This window comes from Martes martes, assembly GCF_963455335.1.
Source record: "Martes martes genome assembly, chromosome: X".
Classification (NCBI taxonomy): domain Eukaryota; kingdom Metazoa; phylum Chordata; class Mammalia; order Carnivora; family Mustelidae; genus Martes; species Martes martes.
Window position 1 is genome coordinate 86142687 of NC_137897.1, and position 20491 is coordinate 86163177.

The 20491-nt window shown below is 43.8% G+C and overlaps 1 protein-coding gene across 1 annotated transcript in view; it reads right to left on the reverse strand.

Moving 5' to 3' along the window:
- Nucleotides 1-20491, reverse strand: part of TRPC5 (transient receptor potential cation channel subfamily C member 5) — a gene marked incomplete at both ends in the record, with an annotated part of 129366 nt that overhangs the window by 20178 nt on the left and 88697 nt on the right. The window contains one exon of the mRNA XM_080795175.1: nucleotides 10549-10744. Within this exon, the coding sequence (XP_080651301.1) occupies nucleotides 10549-10744 (196 nt within the window). The remainder of the gene's footprint in view (nucleotides 1-10548; nucleotides 10745-20491) is intronic.

The window sequence follows — 20491 nt, forward strand, 5'->3', positions numbered from 1 at the left end:
CTCATTGGCCACCTGTGTGTGGGCTGGGCTCAACCACCTCTATAAAGGTTAGTCTGTGAGGCTGGGGGGAGTGGGAGGAGTAGTAGTTGTTGGGGTAGTCGTTGGGGTCATCGTTGGGGTCGTCGTCCTCGTCGTTGTCCGGCCTTGTCGGGGAGCGGCCTTGCCGGAGCGTCATTGTCCAGAGCGGCGTTGTCCGGGGAGCGGCCTCAACGTGGGGGGGGGGGTGGCCTTGTCCGGGGAGCGGCCTCATCAGGAGCAGCGTCCTCGTCGTCGTCGCCTCTTCCGTCGCCTCTTCGTAAGAGATGGCCCCGACCGGTCGGTTTGATTTTTGATGCTTGGCGCGGAATAAAGCTTTGCTTGATTTCCGCTTTCCATCAGTCTCGTTCCTTTGATCACAGACCCTAACATAGCTTTCCAGTCAACTGACTCTTGGTGCCCAAAACAATGGTAATGGGAACAAGCAAAATCCAAGAAGAACCCTATTTCCCAACAATGCCCTTTGGGCCATGGGCCTTTGACCAGTCCGTAGGGAGGTGAGGTCTTCCACAAGGAGCAATTCTTTCCAAGGCTAAGCACTGAAATTGCTGGAAATACAAACATGGTCATTTTTATGGACATAGATCATCCGTTGATAGTTGTTATTTTAGAGTGGCTGAAGACATCTTTGGCTTAGAGACTGTTGCACAGACCTGATACTTTGCAAAGCTGTGATGATGATGACATTTTACTTCAGTGCCTCTAATCTCTTTTCCTTATTGGTGTCCCTTCCCCAGTCTTTGGGCACTATTCCCTCATGGTCTGTCTCACTCGCTTGGCCCCCTGTGCAAACCTGATCTCAGTAAGGGATCAGATTCATTTACACTGAGTCACAAGTGACCTCCTAACAGCTTAACACATATTTGCATGCTAACTGGGGACAGGTCTTTAGGCGAGGGATTTCTGGATGACAGCAGGAGGAGATTTGTGAATCCTCTGAGATTTTATGCTGAATTTGATCACCTATGTTCTTTTCTTGTCCATGTTCAATGGATGATCAAAGCAATCCATGACCCTAAAAAGGTTAAAGGTGGTCTTCAAGGAAGAAATGAAATTGCAAAGAGAAATCTGAAACTGTGGTTCCGTGATTGTAGACCCCATGAGAAGAGGGGTCTGTCCTGTTCACCTGCCACCTAATGTGCCCCCAGTAACAAGAATGTAGTATAGTACGGTGTAGTCTCTCAAAAAATATTTGTGAAATGTATTCATTTATCCATCCAGGAGAGATTTTTTTGTTAAATGAATGGGTGAAAGAGTCAAGGACATCAGCCCACAGATGGACAGAGGAATTCTTGGGGCATGAAGCCCTTCCTGTCACTTGTATAGTTGGTCTTGTTTGGTTTGAGTCACCAGGGTAAGAGTCACCACAACAACTACTGATGTTCTTGCTGTACATCCAGGACAGGAGAATCTGGGATGCAGAGGAGCAGTGTGGCCGTCTGCCCTGTCTGGTTGCCTTTTAGCACAAGGAAGGAAAGCCACTTCCCTTCATTGCCTTCTTCCCTTTTGCCCCCACCTCCTCTTTGTCGGCGACCAAGATCATTACTAGGTAGCAGCAGGCATCAAAGGCTGCTGCTGCTGTTGGAAGAAGACCTTCCGCATTTTGAGGTGGAGAGCTCTCGTCCTCAGCAGATGCGGGCTCCCAGACAGCTGGCTGACAAAACGCGGAGTGTGCCTGGACGCGGAGCGACAGAGGAATCCGTCTCTGTGTTAGACCAGCAGGGGGAAGGCCAGGCCCAGGCAAGATGCAGAGATCAGAAAAGTCGGTCTTTGGTGCCCCCTGCAGCATCAGCAGAGAGAATGCTCCTCTTCTTGAGACTTCCGGAAGCCTGCTCGCTTGTGAGGACAGACTTTCAAGAGAGGCTTTTGGGAAGGAGAAGCGACCGCGTGAGAGGTGCCAAGGCAGTTTGTGTAAGCTGAAGGAGGAATTCTTGTCATGCAAATGAGCTTGAGAGCGCTGAACTTTTTACCCTTTGTGGGTGTGATTATCTCACGTGGGTTGTGTGATTGTTCACTGAGGAGGCAGGTGGTATTCAGGGCAGAGCTAGGAAGAAACTGGAAGTTCGAAGTGCACACGGGCACACTGAAGGAGGAAAAGAGAGGTAGCGCACATGCACGCACGTGTGTGTGTTTGTGTGTGTGTGTGTTTTGGGGGGGAGAAGGGCAGGGAATCTCAGCTCAGGGAAATGGAAGGCCCCGAGTCTCTAGAACCAAGGGAAAGACTCCTTAGAGTCTAGCCCTCTGGTTAGAAGTCAGGGGATCGTCTGAATCAGTGAATCAAGTAGAAGGGTAAAGCTGAGGGAGTCCAAGGTTGGGGGTGAGGAGTGTGCATCCAGGTCTGGGGGGGTTGGAATGCAGGCAGGGAAAGGGGTGGGTATAGTATTGTGATAACTTTGGATTAGAAACACCTGCCAGTGCCATTATTAAGAGTGTGCCCTTGGGTAAGTCACTTTGTGCTCTGTGCCTCAGTTTCCTCACCTATAAAATTGAGTTAATAATAGTACCCGCCTCACAAGGTTGTTGTAAAAATTTAATGAGAAAATATGTATGAAACTTGCTTTGTATTGTGTCTGGCATATAATAAGTGCTCCATAAATGGTAGTTATTATTGATGGTAGTTATAATGATAATAGATTGGAAACAGTTGAATGCCTATCGGATTAATAAAGTCTGTTGGTATCCTAGATATTCATTGCATGCTTATTACTGACTTTTCCAAGCCTTATGGCACTGAGAAAGAGCTCGGCTCAGGCCTAGAGCTGGAGTCAAAGGGCTTGTCCGAGGTAAGGTCCATGTAAGGCAAGGTAATTAGCCTGGGGTGCTATGCTGAGTCAGGTGGATGGCAGTATAAAGACTCAGAGTGGGGATGTGAGAAGCCATTAGAGCAGACCTCATCTTTTAAAATTATTTTCCTAAAGGCAGGCTCTGAACTTGGTCATCCAGTTCCTAGAGGTATGATTTCCCCTACATGTTTCTCCTCATTTCTGGGGCATAGTCCCTATTTGCACAGGGAGGACATTATTCCCATTTGAAGATATTTTCTTTTAATTTTTAAAATGATTTTATTTATTTATTTGAGAAAGAGAGAGAGAGAACACAAGCGGGGGGAGCAGCATGCAGAGGGGGAGGGAGAAGCAGGCTCCCCGCTGAACAGAGAGCCAGACCTGGGGCTTGATCCCAGGACCCTGGCATCACGACCTCAGCTGAAGGCAGATGCTTAACCAACTGAGCCACCCAGGTGCCCCCCATTTGAAGATATTTTCATGGGAAATCAAAGAAGAGGAGGCAGAAAAGAAAGAAGCCATCTCCTATACCCTTGTTGCCTTCAATCAACACCAGGCCAATCCTTGCTGATGTGCAAACGATTTCCCTGCTAGAAATGAGATCTGAAAGTTATCGGCCTTTTTCTGTCTTTCCAAATTTGACCTTCAAGTCTCAGCCCGTTCTGTCTTTCATAAAACAACCCCACAACAACCTGATCAGAGAGGTACAGATAGGTTGGGTTATAGCCAGACAAATGGAAATCACTCTAGGTCTTTCAAGCAGAAAATTTAAAACAGGGATTAGTATATCGATGATGAAGAAATAAGAAGCCGAACAGGACAGTGAGACAGCTCAGAGAGTTATCAACTCGGCAGCAATAGGAATCCCGTCTTATCCCTAGAGTTGGAAGGACAACTGCAAGAGGAGGTAAGTGGTATTACCAGAGTCCAGAGATGGGGTATCTGGTGGGAGCTAGAGTGAAGATGGGGATGCCTTGCAAAAGCTGGGGCCAAGGAGAAAGGGGATACTTGGTGGTAGTTGGATGTGAGCCGCATGGGAAATACAGCTGCTGCTGATCGTACCACAAAAAGTGGGGCTTGGGATGCAGAAAAAATATCCAAGCTCCTCCCCCCCTTTTTTTACCTTTGGGTTGGTCAAACCTACCCAGAAGCCAAAGGGCAGGCTGATACAAAGCAGAGAAGGAAATGAACAGAATGGGTCTGAGAGTCAGAAGGAGAGAAAAAAACCTTAATTATTATCCTTTTACAGAGAAGTCATATGAGGCTGAAAGAGGTCAAGTTGCCTCAAACCACACTATAGTCCAGGTTTCAAATCCAGGCAGTCTGACTTCTCCTATGCCCATTTTCTCTGTAATCACTGTTACTATATAATCATGATAATACTACTATTATTATTTTACCCATGTCAGACCTCTCTCTCTGAACTAGACTTTAAGCTCCCCAAACGCATCAACTGTGTCTACCTTTATATCACTTAGAGCACCAGGTCCTTGTGTATTTTTCAGAACCTACCACGAAATGTAAGTTGTTCACTGATCTGGGATTATTAGCAGGTCTTCATAGTTTCCATATCACCCAAAGTGGGGGCACTATTAAAACATCCTCGGTGGTTCTGAATGTCTGCTTTCTTGCTAGTGAAAGTTAGCAATCTCAGATCGGGTTCCAGAGAATCATTTGGCAATAGGGAAAAGCACAAGCTACAACGAGAAAAATCAATGTCTAGGTTGCTTGAGGGTATCCCAAAGGAAAGAGAAAGTTATTAAAATTTGAAATGGCTCTGTTCCAATGTCATAAAATTTCTACAGGTTGAATTGAGCAGCTCCTTCACCTGGAAAGAGGCTCTACTATCCCTTAGACTTATAGCTTCCACAGTTTGGATTGTTTTGTGGGACTGAAAGCTGGCAGGGTTATGTTTCGTTCTGTTTTCTTAAGAAGCAGTTCTTGAGAGCAAGATGAGGGATACAGGTATGTTAGATGAAGTGTCCATTTTTCTGATGCTCATGAAATCTTTGGTCACCAGAACTGGTAGGACAAGTAGATTGGTGGTTCAGGGTTGCCATGTAGCTAGGGAAGATGAGAAAGTGTGCTGGGGACTTGGCAGTGAAGTTCAATGAAGTTCAGGTGCTTCCTGGCCTCAAGGTCTATGTGATGGGGTAGCAGTTCCTTCCATGCATGAGTGCTGGGGTCAGACTACCTCAATTCAAATCCAGGTTCTACCACTCTTTAGCATATGTTATCCATATCCTGGGGATAATAGAGTATTATAATATAGTGTACTATCTTTATTTTCTCCTACCTCTCTGGTGGTTCTTTCTCAATCACCTTGGGTGACTATCCTGTCTTTTCAACTTCTACACACTCGAGTTCCTCACGTTTGGATCTCTTCTCTTTTGTATCCACACTCACTCCCTTAGCGATTTTTCCGAGTCCCATGGCTTTCAATGTGACTCTCACATAGTGACTCTCAAATCTCTTCTTTCCAGTCTGGACCTCTCTGCTAGACATGTAGACAACTGCCTACCTGACATCTTCACTCAGATGTCTAACAGGCGTTTCCAACTCCACATGTCTAAAACCTAACTCTGGATCTCTGTCCCAGGCTTAAGCCTTCTCCTTTACTACTCTTCCCCATTGCAGTAAGGGAATACCCTACCCTTCCAGTTACTCAAGCCCAAAGTCTTGGTATCATCCTGGACTCCTCTCTTTTGCTCATACCCCACATCTGATCCATCAGAATTCAATGTAGCTTTGAAATATACCTAGAATCTGGCGACTTCCCACCATCAGCTCTTATTTTGGTTAATGCAGTGATCTCATAATTGGTATCTCTGTCTTGGTTGCTGCACCATTTCTGTCTTTTCTCAGTCAGCATATCCTTTTAAAAAATATTTTACTTATTTATTTGAAAGAGAGAGAGAGAGCGAGAGCGAGCGCACAAGCAGGGGAGTGGCAGGCAGAGGGAGAAGCAGGCTCCCTACTGAGCAGGGAGCCCAACACGGGGCTCGATCCCAGAACCATGGGATCATGACCTAAGCCAAAGGCAGATGCTAGTCTGACTGAGCCACCCAGGTGCCCCTCAGTCAGCATATTCTTATTCAAGTGTAAGTCAGATCATATACTTCCTTTGCTCAAAACCCTTGAATGGCTCCCTATTTCACTCAGGGTAGAAGCCAAAGTCTTTACAAAGGTCTCCCAGACCCAACTCAGCCTGTTGTTGACCCTTATTACCTCTCTGAAATCATCTCCTACTTCTCTCTGACCTGTGTACTCCACTCCAGTCACACTGGCCTTCCCAAGGCTGAATTCAGAGAGTCAGCATGGCTGAGCTCTTATCTCGAGGCTCTGGAGAAGAATCTGCTTCCAAGTTCATTTAGGTGGTTGGCGGAACTCACTTCCTCATGGTTGTAGGACTGAGGTCACCACTTTGTTGCAAGATGTCAGCTGGGGGCTGCTCTCATTTCCTAGAGGCCACCTGCATTTCTTCCCATGTTTCCCTCCATCATCAAGCCAGCAATGGCACAGGAAACCCTCCTCACACTTAGAATCTCTGACATCTTCTATTGTTACCACCTGGAGAAAACTCTGCTATTAAATGACTTATATGATTAGATTAGGCCCATCTGGATAATCTCCCTGATTAGTAACCTTAATTACATCTGTAAAATCTCTTTTGCCACATATGCAACGTAATTACAAATATGCCATCTCATCATATTCACTGTCCTCTGATGATTAGGGCAGGAAATCTTAGGGGAACATTTTAGGATTCTGCCTACTACAGTGACATTCAAACTATTTAAGAAACCGACCAATCAGGGGCTCCTGGGTGGCTCAGTCAGTTAAGTGGCTGCCTTCAGCTCAGGTCATGAACCCAGGGTACTGACATCGAGCCCCATGTCCAGCTCCCTGCTCCTCAGGGAGCCTGCTTCTCCCTCTCCCCACTGCTGTGCTTGTGCTCTCTCTCTCTTTCTCAAATCAATAAATAAAACAATAAAAAAAAAGAAACTGACCAATCAGAATGTATGCCAGCAATAGCACTGGAACAGAAGTGTGCAAAAAACCTGCTGTTCCAGGCATCACCTTTTACCTGCTGGATCGTGAGGTGATCTAGGGGCATCCCAGAGGGAACAGTTGGAGTGGCAGCTATTTACCAACAGACATGAAACTATTTCAATGTCTTCCCAACTAGGTACCCTATCAGTGATTAGTAGTTGGTTATCTGCCTGGTCAGAGGGTTACAAATCACGGTGTAGTGTGCGAGTTTTCCTCTTCTCTGTGCTTTGAAAGTCTGAGGTTGGTCCCGGGTGACTGGAGGTGGGCAGGGAGACCAACTGTCCCCCTTGGCACTCCCGGGTGTGCGATGGTCCTTTCCAGCCTTGTTTATTGTCTTTGCCATGCTGGGACTGTTTTGATGAATGTCTTCATGGGCATAGCTGTCTTTTGCTGTTGGAGACTTCATCCATTATCTGAGACTCCAAATGCTGCCACCCTGGGGGAGATAATCAATTCTATGTATTTGGGCTCTCCCCAAGCCTCACAGCGGATGTGGCTGAGTGAGGCAACTGTTATTTACTTAATCTAAGCTTTAGAGTGAATGGTAGCCAGAGAAACTGAGGGTTCTTAGTAACTTGCCACATGAGGCTATATCGCACAGATCATTATAAGCCTCATGTTTTGTGAGGACCAGCCTCAGGCAAAAGAGATTCCCCTTATAGGTGAGTTGGAGGTAGGAATAGGGCCTAAGTTAAATGAATGTTGTGAGGCTGGTCTGTCCCTCTGACGTTGTGTTTTCCTAAGGGTGAATTTGATGAAAATGGTCTCAAGGGCAGCTTCACTTGATGGAACTGGGCACATACACATGAGGAACAGCAGGGACAAGGTGGGCATGTTTAGAGAAGTGTTACAGAGAGAAATAAGCAGCTTAAGGAAGAGAAAAGCCTAAAGGGAGAAGAGGAAATCAATGCTCATCACAAACAATAATATAAAATGTGGCCTGCTTTTTGCCTGATGATGCTGGCTGGGACCACAGAGCACAGGCCTGGAGTGATCCTTGCTTCCCTGTATCTTGAAGCTGACTATCTAGGACTGCTTTGGAGCCTCCTCTGGCTTAGATATATGAATTTCTTAAGAGCCATATCTCTACTCCACCAGCAGCTCTGTACCCTGCGCAGAGCATTGAGAAGGAGCTTGACCTTCCAAGGGATTGCTATTAAACGGTGCTCCTGAGCCCCCTCTTATGATGTACACAAAACATATTCCCAGTAAAAAAGCATGCCAACAACTGAGTCTCCACTTAGACTGAGTCAGCTTGTTGATCCCTTTTGAAGTAGGAGAGACTTACCTTCAGTGGCTTCCCTTCCTATGACATTTCCTCCATATCAGGGCCCTTCTACACACTATGTTGACTACAGAAGTGGAGATGTTGCAAGTGGAATCAAACCTGCTTGCTTGTCTTTACTGCTCAGACAGATCCAGATGTTTTTGTAATCAATTTGCTCAATATCAGGACCCCCCTGGATCCAGTTCCAAATGATAAAGACACATTACCAGAAGATCCCAAAGTAGGAGGTAGTATTCAGAAGGGTTGGCCATGAGTCCATAGGTATGAGACAGTATAGACCCTATTCAAGCCATCTTCCAGCAAACCCTCACCCCTCTACCCCCAAGCTCTCTTCAAGCTAAGATGTTTTCCTCAGGTACAAAGTCAGTGACTTAAAACACAACTTGCTACCAGCAGGTGGTGACAAGGGAGCCAGAGTTGATTGTTTCCACCCTTCCTAGCAAAATGTCACTGAGCTCAGTGGGAGACAACACAGACCTGTATTAGGTGACAAGAAAATCTCTTTTGTTTTCCACTGCATTAGGAGTGATCAGCTGCAAGACACCCAGGGAGAAAATGACAAGTGCCTCAGCATGAATATTGCCATCTTTGGCAGGGTAACAGGATACTAGGCATGGGGGTGGGTGGAAAAATAACCCCCTGAGATTTTAGGCCTGTCCCTTTTATACAGACAGACTTGGAGTGAGCATAGATCATTCCAGAGTTCTTAGTCTGGTTGGGTTCAAACTACTGAGAGAGAAAAGTATAAAATGGAGTGATATCCCATTTCAAAAGCAGCAGATGAACAGCATTTCAGAGCTAGAAGGGACCTTGTAAGTTTAGCCTGTTCATCTAGACATCCAGACTCACAAGATGGCAGAGACAGCAGGGATATTAAAGACCACTGCATCAGACTCGACCAGCTGGTACATGAAAAGGTGTTCAGCATTAGTAATCATCAGGGAAATAAATGTAAGTCAAAACCACCATGAGCTATCATGTCACAGCTGTTAGAGAAGAACTATTATCAAAAAGATAAGACATAACAAGTGTGGCGCAAATGTGAAGAAAAGGGAACCCCAGTGCACTATCGGTGGGAATGGAAATTGGTGCAGCCCCTGTGGAAAACGGAATGGAGTTTCCTCAAAACAATTAAAAATAGAAATACCATATGTTCCAGCAGTCCCACTTCTGGGTATATAACCAAAGAAGATGCAACCATCATCTTGAAGAAATATCTGCACTCCCATGTTCACTGTGGCATTGTTCACAACAGACCAGACATGGAAACAATCTAATTGTCTCTTGACAGACAAATGGATAAAGAAAATATGCTGTGTATATATACAACAGAATATTCCTCAACCAAGAGAAAGGAGACAGTCTTGGAGGGATGAAAACTGGAAGGCATTATACTAAGACCAATAGTAAAGCAGAAGAAAACCAGTATCATCTGATTTCACTTATATGTGGAATCTGAAAAACTCAAATGCAGAGGGAGAGTAGAAGGGAGGTTGCCAGGGGCTGAGGGTTGGAGAAAATGGTGAATATTGGTCAAAGGGTATGAATTTACAGTTAGAAGCTGAATAAGCTCTGGTAACTTAATGTCTTATATGGTGACTCTAGTTAACAATATTGTATTGTACACTTAAAAGTTGCTAAGAAAGTTGCTATATTAAATGTCCTCACCAAAAAAGATCATTTATGTGAGGTGATGGATGTGTTCACTAATGTTAATACGATAAACATTTCACAATATATATGTACCAAATCATCACATTGTACACCTTAAACCTACCCAATGCCATATGTCCTATACCTTCACCATTTCTCGTTTAGGGTAATATTGTTGATCTAAATGGTAGCATGATGGTCAAAAAAAGATTCAGTGATTGACTCTACTAAAGTGGGTCACATAGTGGATTGTAATTACTCATCTATCCTTGATCAAAAAAGAGTCACTCTCTGTCTGAGAAGTTTGTCTTTGGCAATGGAATGCTCAGTTTTGTGAGGAACATGTTTGTAGTGAAGAGGGAGAGAAGACCCTTCTGCCAAAGGATCCAATCAGCTCAATCTACCCTGGAGATTAGTGGGACCAGACTGTGCCCATACCTCCTGAGCTCTCCTTTCTAAGGCAAGAAAATGGATTCAGAGTTTTAAACATATTTTTAAGAGGCTACCAGAAAGTCCTATTAACTAGAACATCCTCTTCTAGATGACTGAGATTCAATGGACTCAGATTCCAAACCGAGCTGCCTTCGAGAGAAACTGTTCACTCTAACAACTGGGAAAGCTAATGGAAAATACTCAACGCAGACACACTGCTTCGTTGAGCTTCCAGTGGGCTCTGGGGCCAATGTGACCACTCCTGCAATGAAGCAATCATCCTTGTAAAGTGAAGGTACTCACGGCAATAAGCTGGTAGGAGTTGTTCATCATGGCAATCAGCATGTTCAGCAGCACAACTAGGGAGATGACGTTGTATGTCCCAAACATGGTAGCTCCCACAAACTCTGTGAACTCGTGTCTGGCTTTTACATTGGTTACATAGAGATTTAAAAGGCCAAAGACAGACCAGAAGAGTGACTGGAGGGTTTCGAAGAGCCTGAAAGAGGTCGAAGAGCAGGTTAGTTAATTTTCTAGGAAGGGCAAGAAAAAGAGACAGAAAATGTGAAGGAATCTGCTTAATAAGGGGCCTGTCAGATTTATGTCCCAACAGGGAGACTGATGATGTCACACTATTTTGGTCTCTTTCCCCACACAATGCAATCAGGTGGGTTCATTTGTTTGTTACCCTTTCTGTCTCCTAGGCTTTCCCCTTCCACCTGGAATACCTTCTTTCTCTTCTCAGTCTACACAGAGCCTATGCTTTTCTAAGAGTTATTTCCAGGGCTCCTTCCTTTGCCAAACTTTCTCTTTCATCTTGAGACCATGTGATTTATCACCTTTCTAATTACACAATGGCAGTAAATGAGTAGTTAAGAATATGGGGCTTGGGTTAGATTGTTCTAGGTTAAAATCTCAGCTCTGTCATTTGCTAGCCAAGTGAATGTGAACAAGTTACCATTTCTGATACTTCTTTCATGCTTCTGACAGTGCCCAGGGGGGTGCTAAGCTCAGTGGAGGAGCTTAGGGATCCTTGAACTAACACACCGTGTAGATTATTTTAAACACTATGTTAACTAACAATTACCGAGAACTTACTATCTATAAACATGTTAAGCACTTTTCCATGCATGATCATTATTATCCTTATAAAACTTTATTGTTGTGGCTGAGGAAACAAAGATCCAGACGTCACTCAGCTGTAAGTGCTGAGCCAAAATTCAAATCCAATTCCATCTGACCTCCCCAAACCACTGCATTATTTTATATTAGATGGCTTCACAAATTATTGTTTCCTCTTCTAGTCTCCAAATACGTAAGTTTGCAGTGATATGTTTTCAGTGTCTAGGGTTTCTTTGGCCTCATATTCAGAAGTCTGTGCTGGTAGCAGTAAAAGGCAGCCAACTCTGGGTAGCAGAAATCAACAATTTCTCAAGCACACAGATGAGGGGCAGAACATAAGAAATGCTACTTTCAAGATTTGATGCCCTTTTTCTATTGCTCAAAATATGTTGTTTTAATTTTTTTAAAAAATTTATTCATTTAAATAAACTTTTTTAGAGAAAGAGAGCATGAGCAGGGGGAGGGGTAGAGGAAGAAGGAGAGAGAGAGAGAGAGAGAGACAGACAGACAGGCAGGCAGACTCCCTGCTGAGCATGGACCCTGATGCGGGACTCAATTTCACGACCCTGAGATCATGACCTGAGCCGAAATTAAGAGTCAGATGCCCAACTGGCTGAACCACCCATGTGCCCTCCAAATATGTTGCTTTGGGGTGTACAATGTATTTTGAGAGGCTTAGACATTTGTTCCTGGGTTCACTTAGAGGGTATGTGGGAAATGTTTTAACGATTCCCTCTATTTGGAAGTGGTCTTCCCCATATCTTTGCATGACCATCTCCCTAATGTAACTGGAGTCTCAGCTCAGATGTCAATTCCTCAAAGAAGCTTTCCTTGGTCACGCTACCAAAAGTAGCTCCACCAGTTTTTTTCTATGTCTTTTTTAAAAAAGATGTTTATTTATTTGAGAGAGATAGAGGGAGAGAGCAGGAACAGAAGAAGAGGCAGAGGGAGAGGGAGAAGCAGGCTCCCCATTGAGCAGCGAGCCTGATGCAGGACTCAATCCCAGGACCCTGGGATCATGACCTGAGTTGAAGGCAGATAGATGCTTAACCGACTGAGCCACCCAGGCATCCCGTCTCATTTAACTTTCTTTGTAACATTTAAAACTCCCTAAACTTATAAGAAGTAATTTTTCATTTAAATGTTTATTTTCTGTCCATCCTCACTAGAATGTAACTTCTAGGAGGGCAGATACATACAGCTACTCTGTACCTGGCGCATGATAGGCACTGGATCATACTTGTTGAATAAATGAATGAATAATTATTAGCTATTACTATTACTATTCTCAGTGGATTAAAGTCTAGAAGACTCCAGTCCCATCGACAACTGCCCAGCCAGTAGGCAGCACCGTGGGGTTAGTCATTTTGATGAAGGCTGTGCTCTGTCTGCACTGGCCTGACTCTCATGGAGTCTCTTTCAGGGCTGTCTGGGCAACATGCACATGGCCCTTTTCAACCAGTTGCATGGCTCTTCTCTTTATCATCATAGGTAACTTCCATGATTCTTCCAGCATCATCTTGCTAGCCTAGAAGGAAGAAATTTGCTTTTTATCTGATGAAGATAAGTGCCGGCTGGTGAAGCATTTAAAGAATCAAAAGTAAGATGAGAGACTGGAGTTCAGGGGGCCGGTTGGCACAAGAACCAGAATATGGCAAGTCAGACTTAGCACAGGATCCGAATTTCCAGGAGAGACTAAAAGTCAAGGCCAGGAAATGCAGTACATTACAGAGCCAGGCAGAGGATTAAAACAGGAAAGATAAGGGGCTCAGGAGTCTGGTTTTACTAAGATGGCACAACCAGGATGTGCCAGGGGCCACCTGAAATCAGGACAGGTGGGAGGCCAGCAATAGCACAAGCGGCTAGCTGGTAGCTGGAGAGCAGAAGCCAGGGTGGGTGTGGTTCAGAAAAACAGAAAGGAATTGCAGCAAATTGGAAAGGTAGTTTGAAAAACCAGGGTCTCTGGAAGTTGAATGACCTTGAGCATAGAAAACATTCAGTAAGGGGTGCCTGGGTGGCTCAGGTGGTTTAGTGTATGCCTTCAACTCAGGTCATAACCCCAGGGTCCTGGGATCGAGCAGTCATGTCATCCTGGACTTCACATGCCCATTCTTCAGTTCCCCAGACTTGCAATTTCTTATTCTATCATGCATTTCCTAAGCTTCTAACTCTGGATGGAATGCTCCTGCCATGCTCCCAACTTCTAGCCTCCAGTTTCATCCTGTCTCCTTCTTTGCCCACCTCTTATTTGTCCTGCCCTGCCTCCTTCCTTATGAGGCTGGGTTAGATGTCCCTCTTTTGTTCTCCCACAGTACCTTAGCCTGATTCCACAAAGGCATATATCACAGTTTAGTGACAGTATAGGGGAGTGGCTAAGAGCAAAATTTTAGACTCCTGCCCTTATCAACTATTTGATTGGAAAACTTAAATACCTTCAAACTTCAAGTTTCCTCATCTCTAAAATGTTTTTTTATTTAATTTTATTTTCTCAGTGTTCCAAGATTTATTGTTTACGCACACCATACCATAGTTTATCAGAAGGATAAATACTAATTACTAACATTAACTGTGCCCTTATTATGTGTCAGCCACTATGCTAAATGCTTTGCTTGTCTTGTAATGTTTGGTTCTTGGAATAACCCTATGAAATAGCTACTATTTATTTTTTTTAAATGAGAAACTAAAGCGAAGAGTGGGCACACTGGTAGGAAGTGGCAAAGGTAGGATTTGCACCAGGCTCTTTTGGTCCTGGAGCCCACATGCTTAACCACTTTTCCCTATTACATAAGATACCGTATATGATGCACTAGGCACAATGTTTGGCATAAGCTTTAAAAATGGTAACTATTTTGCTGAAACAAATAATTCATTACATGTTAATTAAAAAATGGCAGCTATTCTAATTGTTTACTCATATTCTTCATTAGACTATGAACTTCTTGAGGATAAGGATGCCCTCTTAGTATCCTCATTGGCTGGCACATAGCAGTTGCTGAATACATGTTTGTTGAATAAATCTGTTAAAGATGATGGGAGAAGTACCTATGGGAGAAGTATTAAGGAAAGTACAAATAATTGGCACCCTCCTGTGATAAGAGTAGCAGGAAGGCTATGAACTTAAAATAGGGGGAAAAGCAGGAGACAATCAACAATATTTAAAACCTGGCCAGAAACATGAAGAACCCTTGATGGGGACTGAGTTTGTATCCATGCAATAAGATGGGAAAATATGGGCTGAATGCTGGGTAGAGAAATCTCTACTGATTAAGTAGGAATAGCCACAAATGAATGGAGTTGGTCTACGAGGAGGTCCCAAGTGACCTGCTCTGTCACTGCTATGACCTGCTATGGCTTTGTATGTATTCGTGATTATTTAAATTTTCCACAAATTTTGTGTAACTTCACAAAACAAGTCTTACACCTGCATCCCTAGATAAAAGAACAGACTGCAGTTTGTATGCCTAGATTGAAATCCTGACTCTGCCACTTATCGTCTGTGTGACTGGAGACAACCTGTGTAACTGCTTTGTACCCTAATTTCTCTATCTGTAAAATGGGTAATAATAATAATGCCTACCTCATAGCATGGTTGTGAGGATTAAATGAGTTAATTCATGTAAAGCTCATTTGTACTAGTGTCTAGATATAACATTCAGTAAATATTAGATAGTTTCATGATTATTGTCAACCTTTACATTTCTTTATTGTCTTTATAGATTGTCATCCATTTGGATATCTAGTTGTACATAGCTGCAATCATAGTGTGTACAATTTTTGTGTTTTTAAGAGTTACACATTTGGGGTATGTTACTTTTTGTGTATATATAGAATCTGCACGTATATCATTTTAATAGCTGTCCAATATTCCACCCAGTGAATATCAAGCCTGTCTTGACATTTTTATCAATGCTTTTGATAAGAATAGATGGCAAGCTTCTAAGATCTTCAGATGACACAAGACTGGGAGCGATAACAAATAGATGGGATGACAAGACCAAGATTCAGAAAGGTTTCAGAAGCATGGAGCAATGGGCTGGTACTAACAAGAGGAAATTTAATAGGGATTAATGTAAAGCTTTGTTCTTGGGCCAAGTGCCCAAATTCAGGATGAGGGATATAGGAGAAATGCCAAGGATTTTCTCTGACAGCAAGCTAAAAGTGGATCAGCAGAGTGACACTGTGCTAAGTGCTTTGCATGTGTTAATATTTGATTCTCAGATCTTCAGTATGGCCATATGAGTAGGGACAGTGCAGACGTAAATCTAGATTGAAGATAGGATGGGCATATGGAACATCATGATGTCTTAGGCCTCTGTGGTAGGTACAAGGCTTCTAAAGTGGGGTAATCTCAGTCTGGTGGGTGAAAGAGCAAACAACGACTAACATACAAGTTATATTGTCACAGAGATGTGCTTAGAATGCCATAGGAAACAAACACAGAAGGAGACTGTAACTGAGAGTGGGGTTAGAATGGGTAAGAAGAGACTTAGAAGAGCAGGTTATTTTTCAGCAGAGGCTTGAAAGATGGGTTAGAGTTTTCCAGGCTGGCCAGGTGGGGATGGGCATTCCAGCCAGGCAGAGGGAATGGTGTGGGATGTGCAAAGGCCCATAGGGCCAAGTTGCTCTCCTGTAGTTGGGAAAAACAAGGTATTGCCTATGGGGAAGAGGAGTGAGAGGCTGGAAAGGTGGGGTCCAGATTATCAAGGTCCTGTATGTTGTGGTTAAGAACTGGATTTTATACTGGAGAAGATTTCAATACCTGGCAGGCATGAAGCTGGGTGGTAAAAAGATAAGACTGGTGTTTAGGAAGAAACTTCTGTGAGGCAGGTGGGAAATTGTTTGGAGGAGAAAGAAGACTGGAAGCAGGGAGACCGGATGGTGGGGGGGGGTAAGGGGATGGGGTTGGGGGTTGAGGGGGTGGGGTGGGGGGGTATGTGCGCATGCGTGTACGTGTGCACACCCACGCAGGCACACGTGCATGCGCACGCACCCACGTGAACTCATGAGCGCGCATATGCGTAAAGGCTAAATTCAAAAGAGATTTACCAAGTTCCGCTGCAGGACTTGGTGAGAGACTGGGCGAGTTGCGGACGAAGAGGGTAAGAGTCATAAATGACTCCTAGGATTCTGGCTGGTGGCATTTAATAAGATGAGGAATTGAAGGGGAAATAGGTTTGGGGTGGGGATATGGAGATAACGGAATTTAGCTGTGGACATTTTGTGCGTGAAACGCCGGGGGCACAGCCATGTGCGTTCGGGAGGTATCTGGAATTGAGGGCTGGAACTTCAGAAAGAGACATAAGATCGGCAAGTTAGCTTCTTGCCACTTCCACTGTTTTTCTGTCGCAGGTTCTATGCCCTCAGAATGCTGATGCTTTCCCGGTTGCTTCTCTCAATAGTAGATGAAGGCGAGGTGTCCCCAGGATGGAGTACTAGACTTAAAACTGCCGATAGTACGGTCATGTGGTTGTCAGTAAGGATGGTGAGGTCTTCCTGAAATGTGTGCCTGCGAAAAATATCTTTTTTTTTTTTTTTTTTAAAGCCAAATAGTAGCAAAGGCGTCTCTGGAGAATCAGAAGGAAACGGATAACAATAAGCCGATGCATAGTTTATGTCAGATATATAAATGAGCTTGCTTTCTCTTTGTCTTAAAAGATGAGTTTTCCTGATGCTCTGACCAAATAGTGTATATTTTAGCAGGTACTATAAATGCCGGAGTTGAGGTGTTTAAAGGAAAACGTTAAGCTGAGCCAGACTTCCATGGAGGAAAAAAAATCAACACCTAGAAGAAAAGTTGAGGTGGTATTACTGCTGATTTGGCTCCAGTATGACAATGCTTCTTTATACCTGATGCCCCAAGGTATAATTTTGAGTGTGCCAGGTCCCCATTCTTGTTTATTGTCCCTGCTGGGCAAGTGATGGGAGCAGAATGTAAGTTGGCAACAGGGATATTAATAATGACTGTACAAACTTGCAAGAAGGCATTTCATAAACTTCTTCAACAGAGTTTACATGAAAGAGCAATTGGCAGGGGACCTGGCCTCTGGAAGGCACTTCACATTCAGGTGTTCAATTCTATTGCACACTTCGATGTGAACAAATGCAGCCTCTTGGTGCTCAAACTACCACAACATTGCTCTTCATATTGAAAACAGGTTGATAGGAGTTCTGCCTTTAGAGTAATGCAGGAGAGGAAGCAGGGCCTAGCCAAGAGGCACTAGCAAGGTGACCGGTTGCCGTTACACATTGCCGGCTGGCTTAACCAAAAATCCCACTCTCTCCTCATCAACTCATTTGACTTCTTTTTTTCCTTTCACATGAGTGTCATTTCCCCATGCAAGATTTTCCCTTGAGTTCTGGGAAAAGAGGCAGGGGGTGTGGCCTAGTGAAGGGGGTGGGGACTGAAAATGGGCAATGGAGTGAGCCAACATTTTTCAAACTCTGTTCATTGGTACATCATCCTGGCCAATGCATTTGGGGTAATCTTTCCTTACACCGTGGATTCACAATGAAGTATCTAAGAAGACCCACAGTTAAGAAATCCTTTAAAATTTGTCCTAACATTTCCAAAAGTCAATGGATCATATTTATGTCTCTTAACATCCCCATGAACTGTGGTTATTTATAACCCATTTTAGGAAATGCTGCTAGAAACAAATAACAGGAGTAGGCTACGTAGCATTGTTTTTTCCCCTTTCTATTGGTGCAACTTGCGGGTGAGCAGAAACTCATTTTTTCCTCTGGTCTTTGTTATTGAACACATTTCTAGGACATCTGAATTGTGTGGCACTGAACTGCCTTAGTTTATAGGATTAAGGGGAAAAATGTAGTTTAGTTTAATGACTAAAACCCTCCCATGAGCTTGGGGTCATTACTGTGAATACCAGTGTTGAGTGGCACTTTCCAGAACTGGGGGGTTGAGATGGACATGTTACAGGACATTGAGTCTAGGGTAAACCCAGGACCTCTCTTGGAATCTAACAAATTTCCTATCGTGTGCTTATTTTCTTCTTGTTTGTTTCCCCTAACAGTGATTTGTCAGAAAAAACAGCCATCTTGGAGGCTTGAAGGTCCTAAGGAAGGAGACGTTGCGTTTACAAAGAAAAGGTACACAAACTCCATGTGTCTGGCAGCAGTGGACTCATGGACAGCTTAATGAGCTGCCTCCTTGTGTCCCAAATGGGAAAAGGGAGATATGTCTGATCCATGCTAGGGAACCTAAACTAATCCCAGAAGGTGAACTGATTCTAATCTTGCTTTCAGCCTGTCCCATCTCTAGCTTACTCCTATGAGAGGACATATAGGTGTCACTGGGAGGTGCTCATGGGCTTTTATTGTAAGCCCTGTCTATGCTCTGCTTTGGCCTATGGCTCAGAGAATTTGTCCCTCCCAGCATTCCATCTTCTATTCCACACTGTGTGGACTCAGGCAGTCATACTGGTTCTTATGAAGCATGCCCCATTAATATTGCTTGAAGGGTGGATTTGCATGTGTTCTGTCTTGGAATACTAGGTAGGAGAAACACTCCCCAGTAGGATGTAATGTCCATCCCCACAATGCAATCAGGCAGAAGGGATGCAACCACTTTGCATAAGGCCTGTTCAAACATACCAGTTCTCCTATAAACTTTTACCTTAATCCCATCAACTCCTATGGTCTTACCTCCAGTCTCTATTAGGATTTCACTGACAGGCGTTGGTTTTGTAATAGTAGATAGGGGAGGTTTTCCCCAGCCAGACATAATATCCATTCCCATAAAAGCATTTAGGTAAAGGAGACACAGGGTTTTTACATAAAGCCTGTTCAAACATTCTAACTTTTATGATCCTATTGACACTTACATTTTTTAAATAAGATTTTATTTATTTTATTTGAGAGGGAGAGAATGAGAGAGAGAGAGAGTGCACAAGAGGGGAAAAGTCAGAGGGAGAAGCAGACTCCCCGCTGAGCAGGGAGCCCGATGTGGGACTCCATCCTGGGACTCCAGGATCATGACCTGAGCTGAAGGCAGTTGCTTAACCAACTGAGCCACTCAGGTGCCCCGATGCTTACATTTTTAATTTTTTAACTTCTTTTTAAGTAAGCTCTACACCCAGCATGGGTCTTGAACTCATGATCCTGAGATCAAGAGTCACATGCTCTATATACTGAGCCAGCCAGGTGTCCCTACCCTTACATTTTTATATTTTCTCAATCTAACTGTAGCCTGAGTCAGGGCATCACCAAGGGGTTTTGGTATTACAGTTAGGAGGAGCTCTGTATGAATGAGTCCAGAAACTTCTCTTTTCCACCCTCTAACCATTTTACCCACTCTTATACAGAAGACTTTGGATTCCTAGCTAGAGTTTGAGCCAAGGAACCCTAGCCTTTTTGTCAGTCTTTAACTTATTTTGTCCAAACACCGCCCCAAATGATTGTTGGTTAGGTTTCTCATTGTAATTTTTGCCTGCTGGCTTTTTAAAGTTCTCCAAACTGGGATAAATAAAGTAGACTTGTTTTGGGCCCTTTAATGTTGGGGGACCAGTATGGAGTCCCTTTGGCCATCCAAACCTTTGAGAGTGTTGTATTAAAGTCTTTACTTTAACCCTGTCAAAGTCTGTTTTATTCATCTCGGTTCTTAATAACCATCTAAAGATTTCCATCCTGTGGGATGAGTCCTGGGACTCTTCTCTGTTTCCTCTTTGTTTTGCTCCTTTCAATATTTGCTTTATTCACCTTATTCCTTAATAACTGTTTAAAAGCTTCCACTTTTGTGGCCTCTTCCTATTCTACTGTTAATTAACCTAATATTTTTATTAAGACCCATGAGAGAAAGCTGAGACATCAAATTGCAAAGGTTTCCCAGAGTGTTTTTTGGTTTTGCAGCAGTAAGGTTATATGGGGTGCCTGTGTGAAAGAGGCTCCTTAACCACAGCATTTACCATGACCTGAGTAATGGGCATATTCAGCAGGAAGATTTCTCAGTCATCTTGAAGTCATTTCCATGTATCTTACATAGGAGCATGTCAGCGGCTTCATCTGGGGTATTCCACTTGGCATTGATAGGGGGAATTGAGAAGTCCCCCCTCTCAGGGTAAACACACCCTACAGGGGCTTTTATCCAGTTAACTGGGCTGGTCATTCC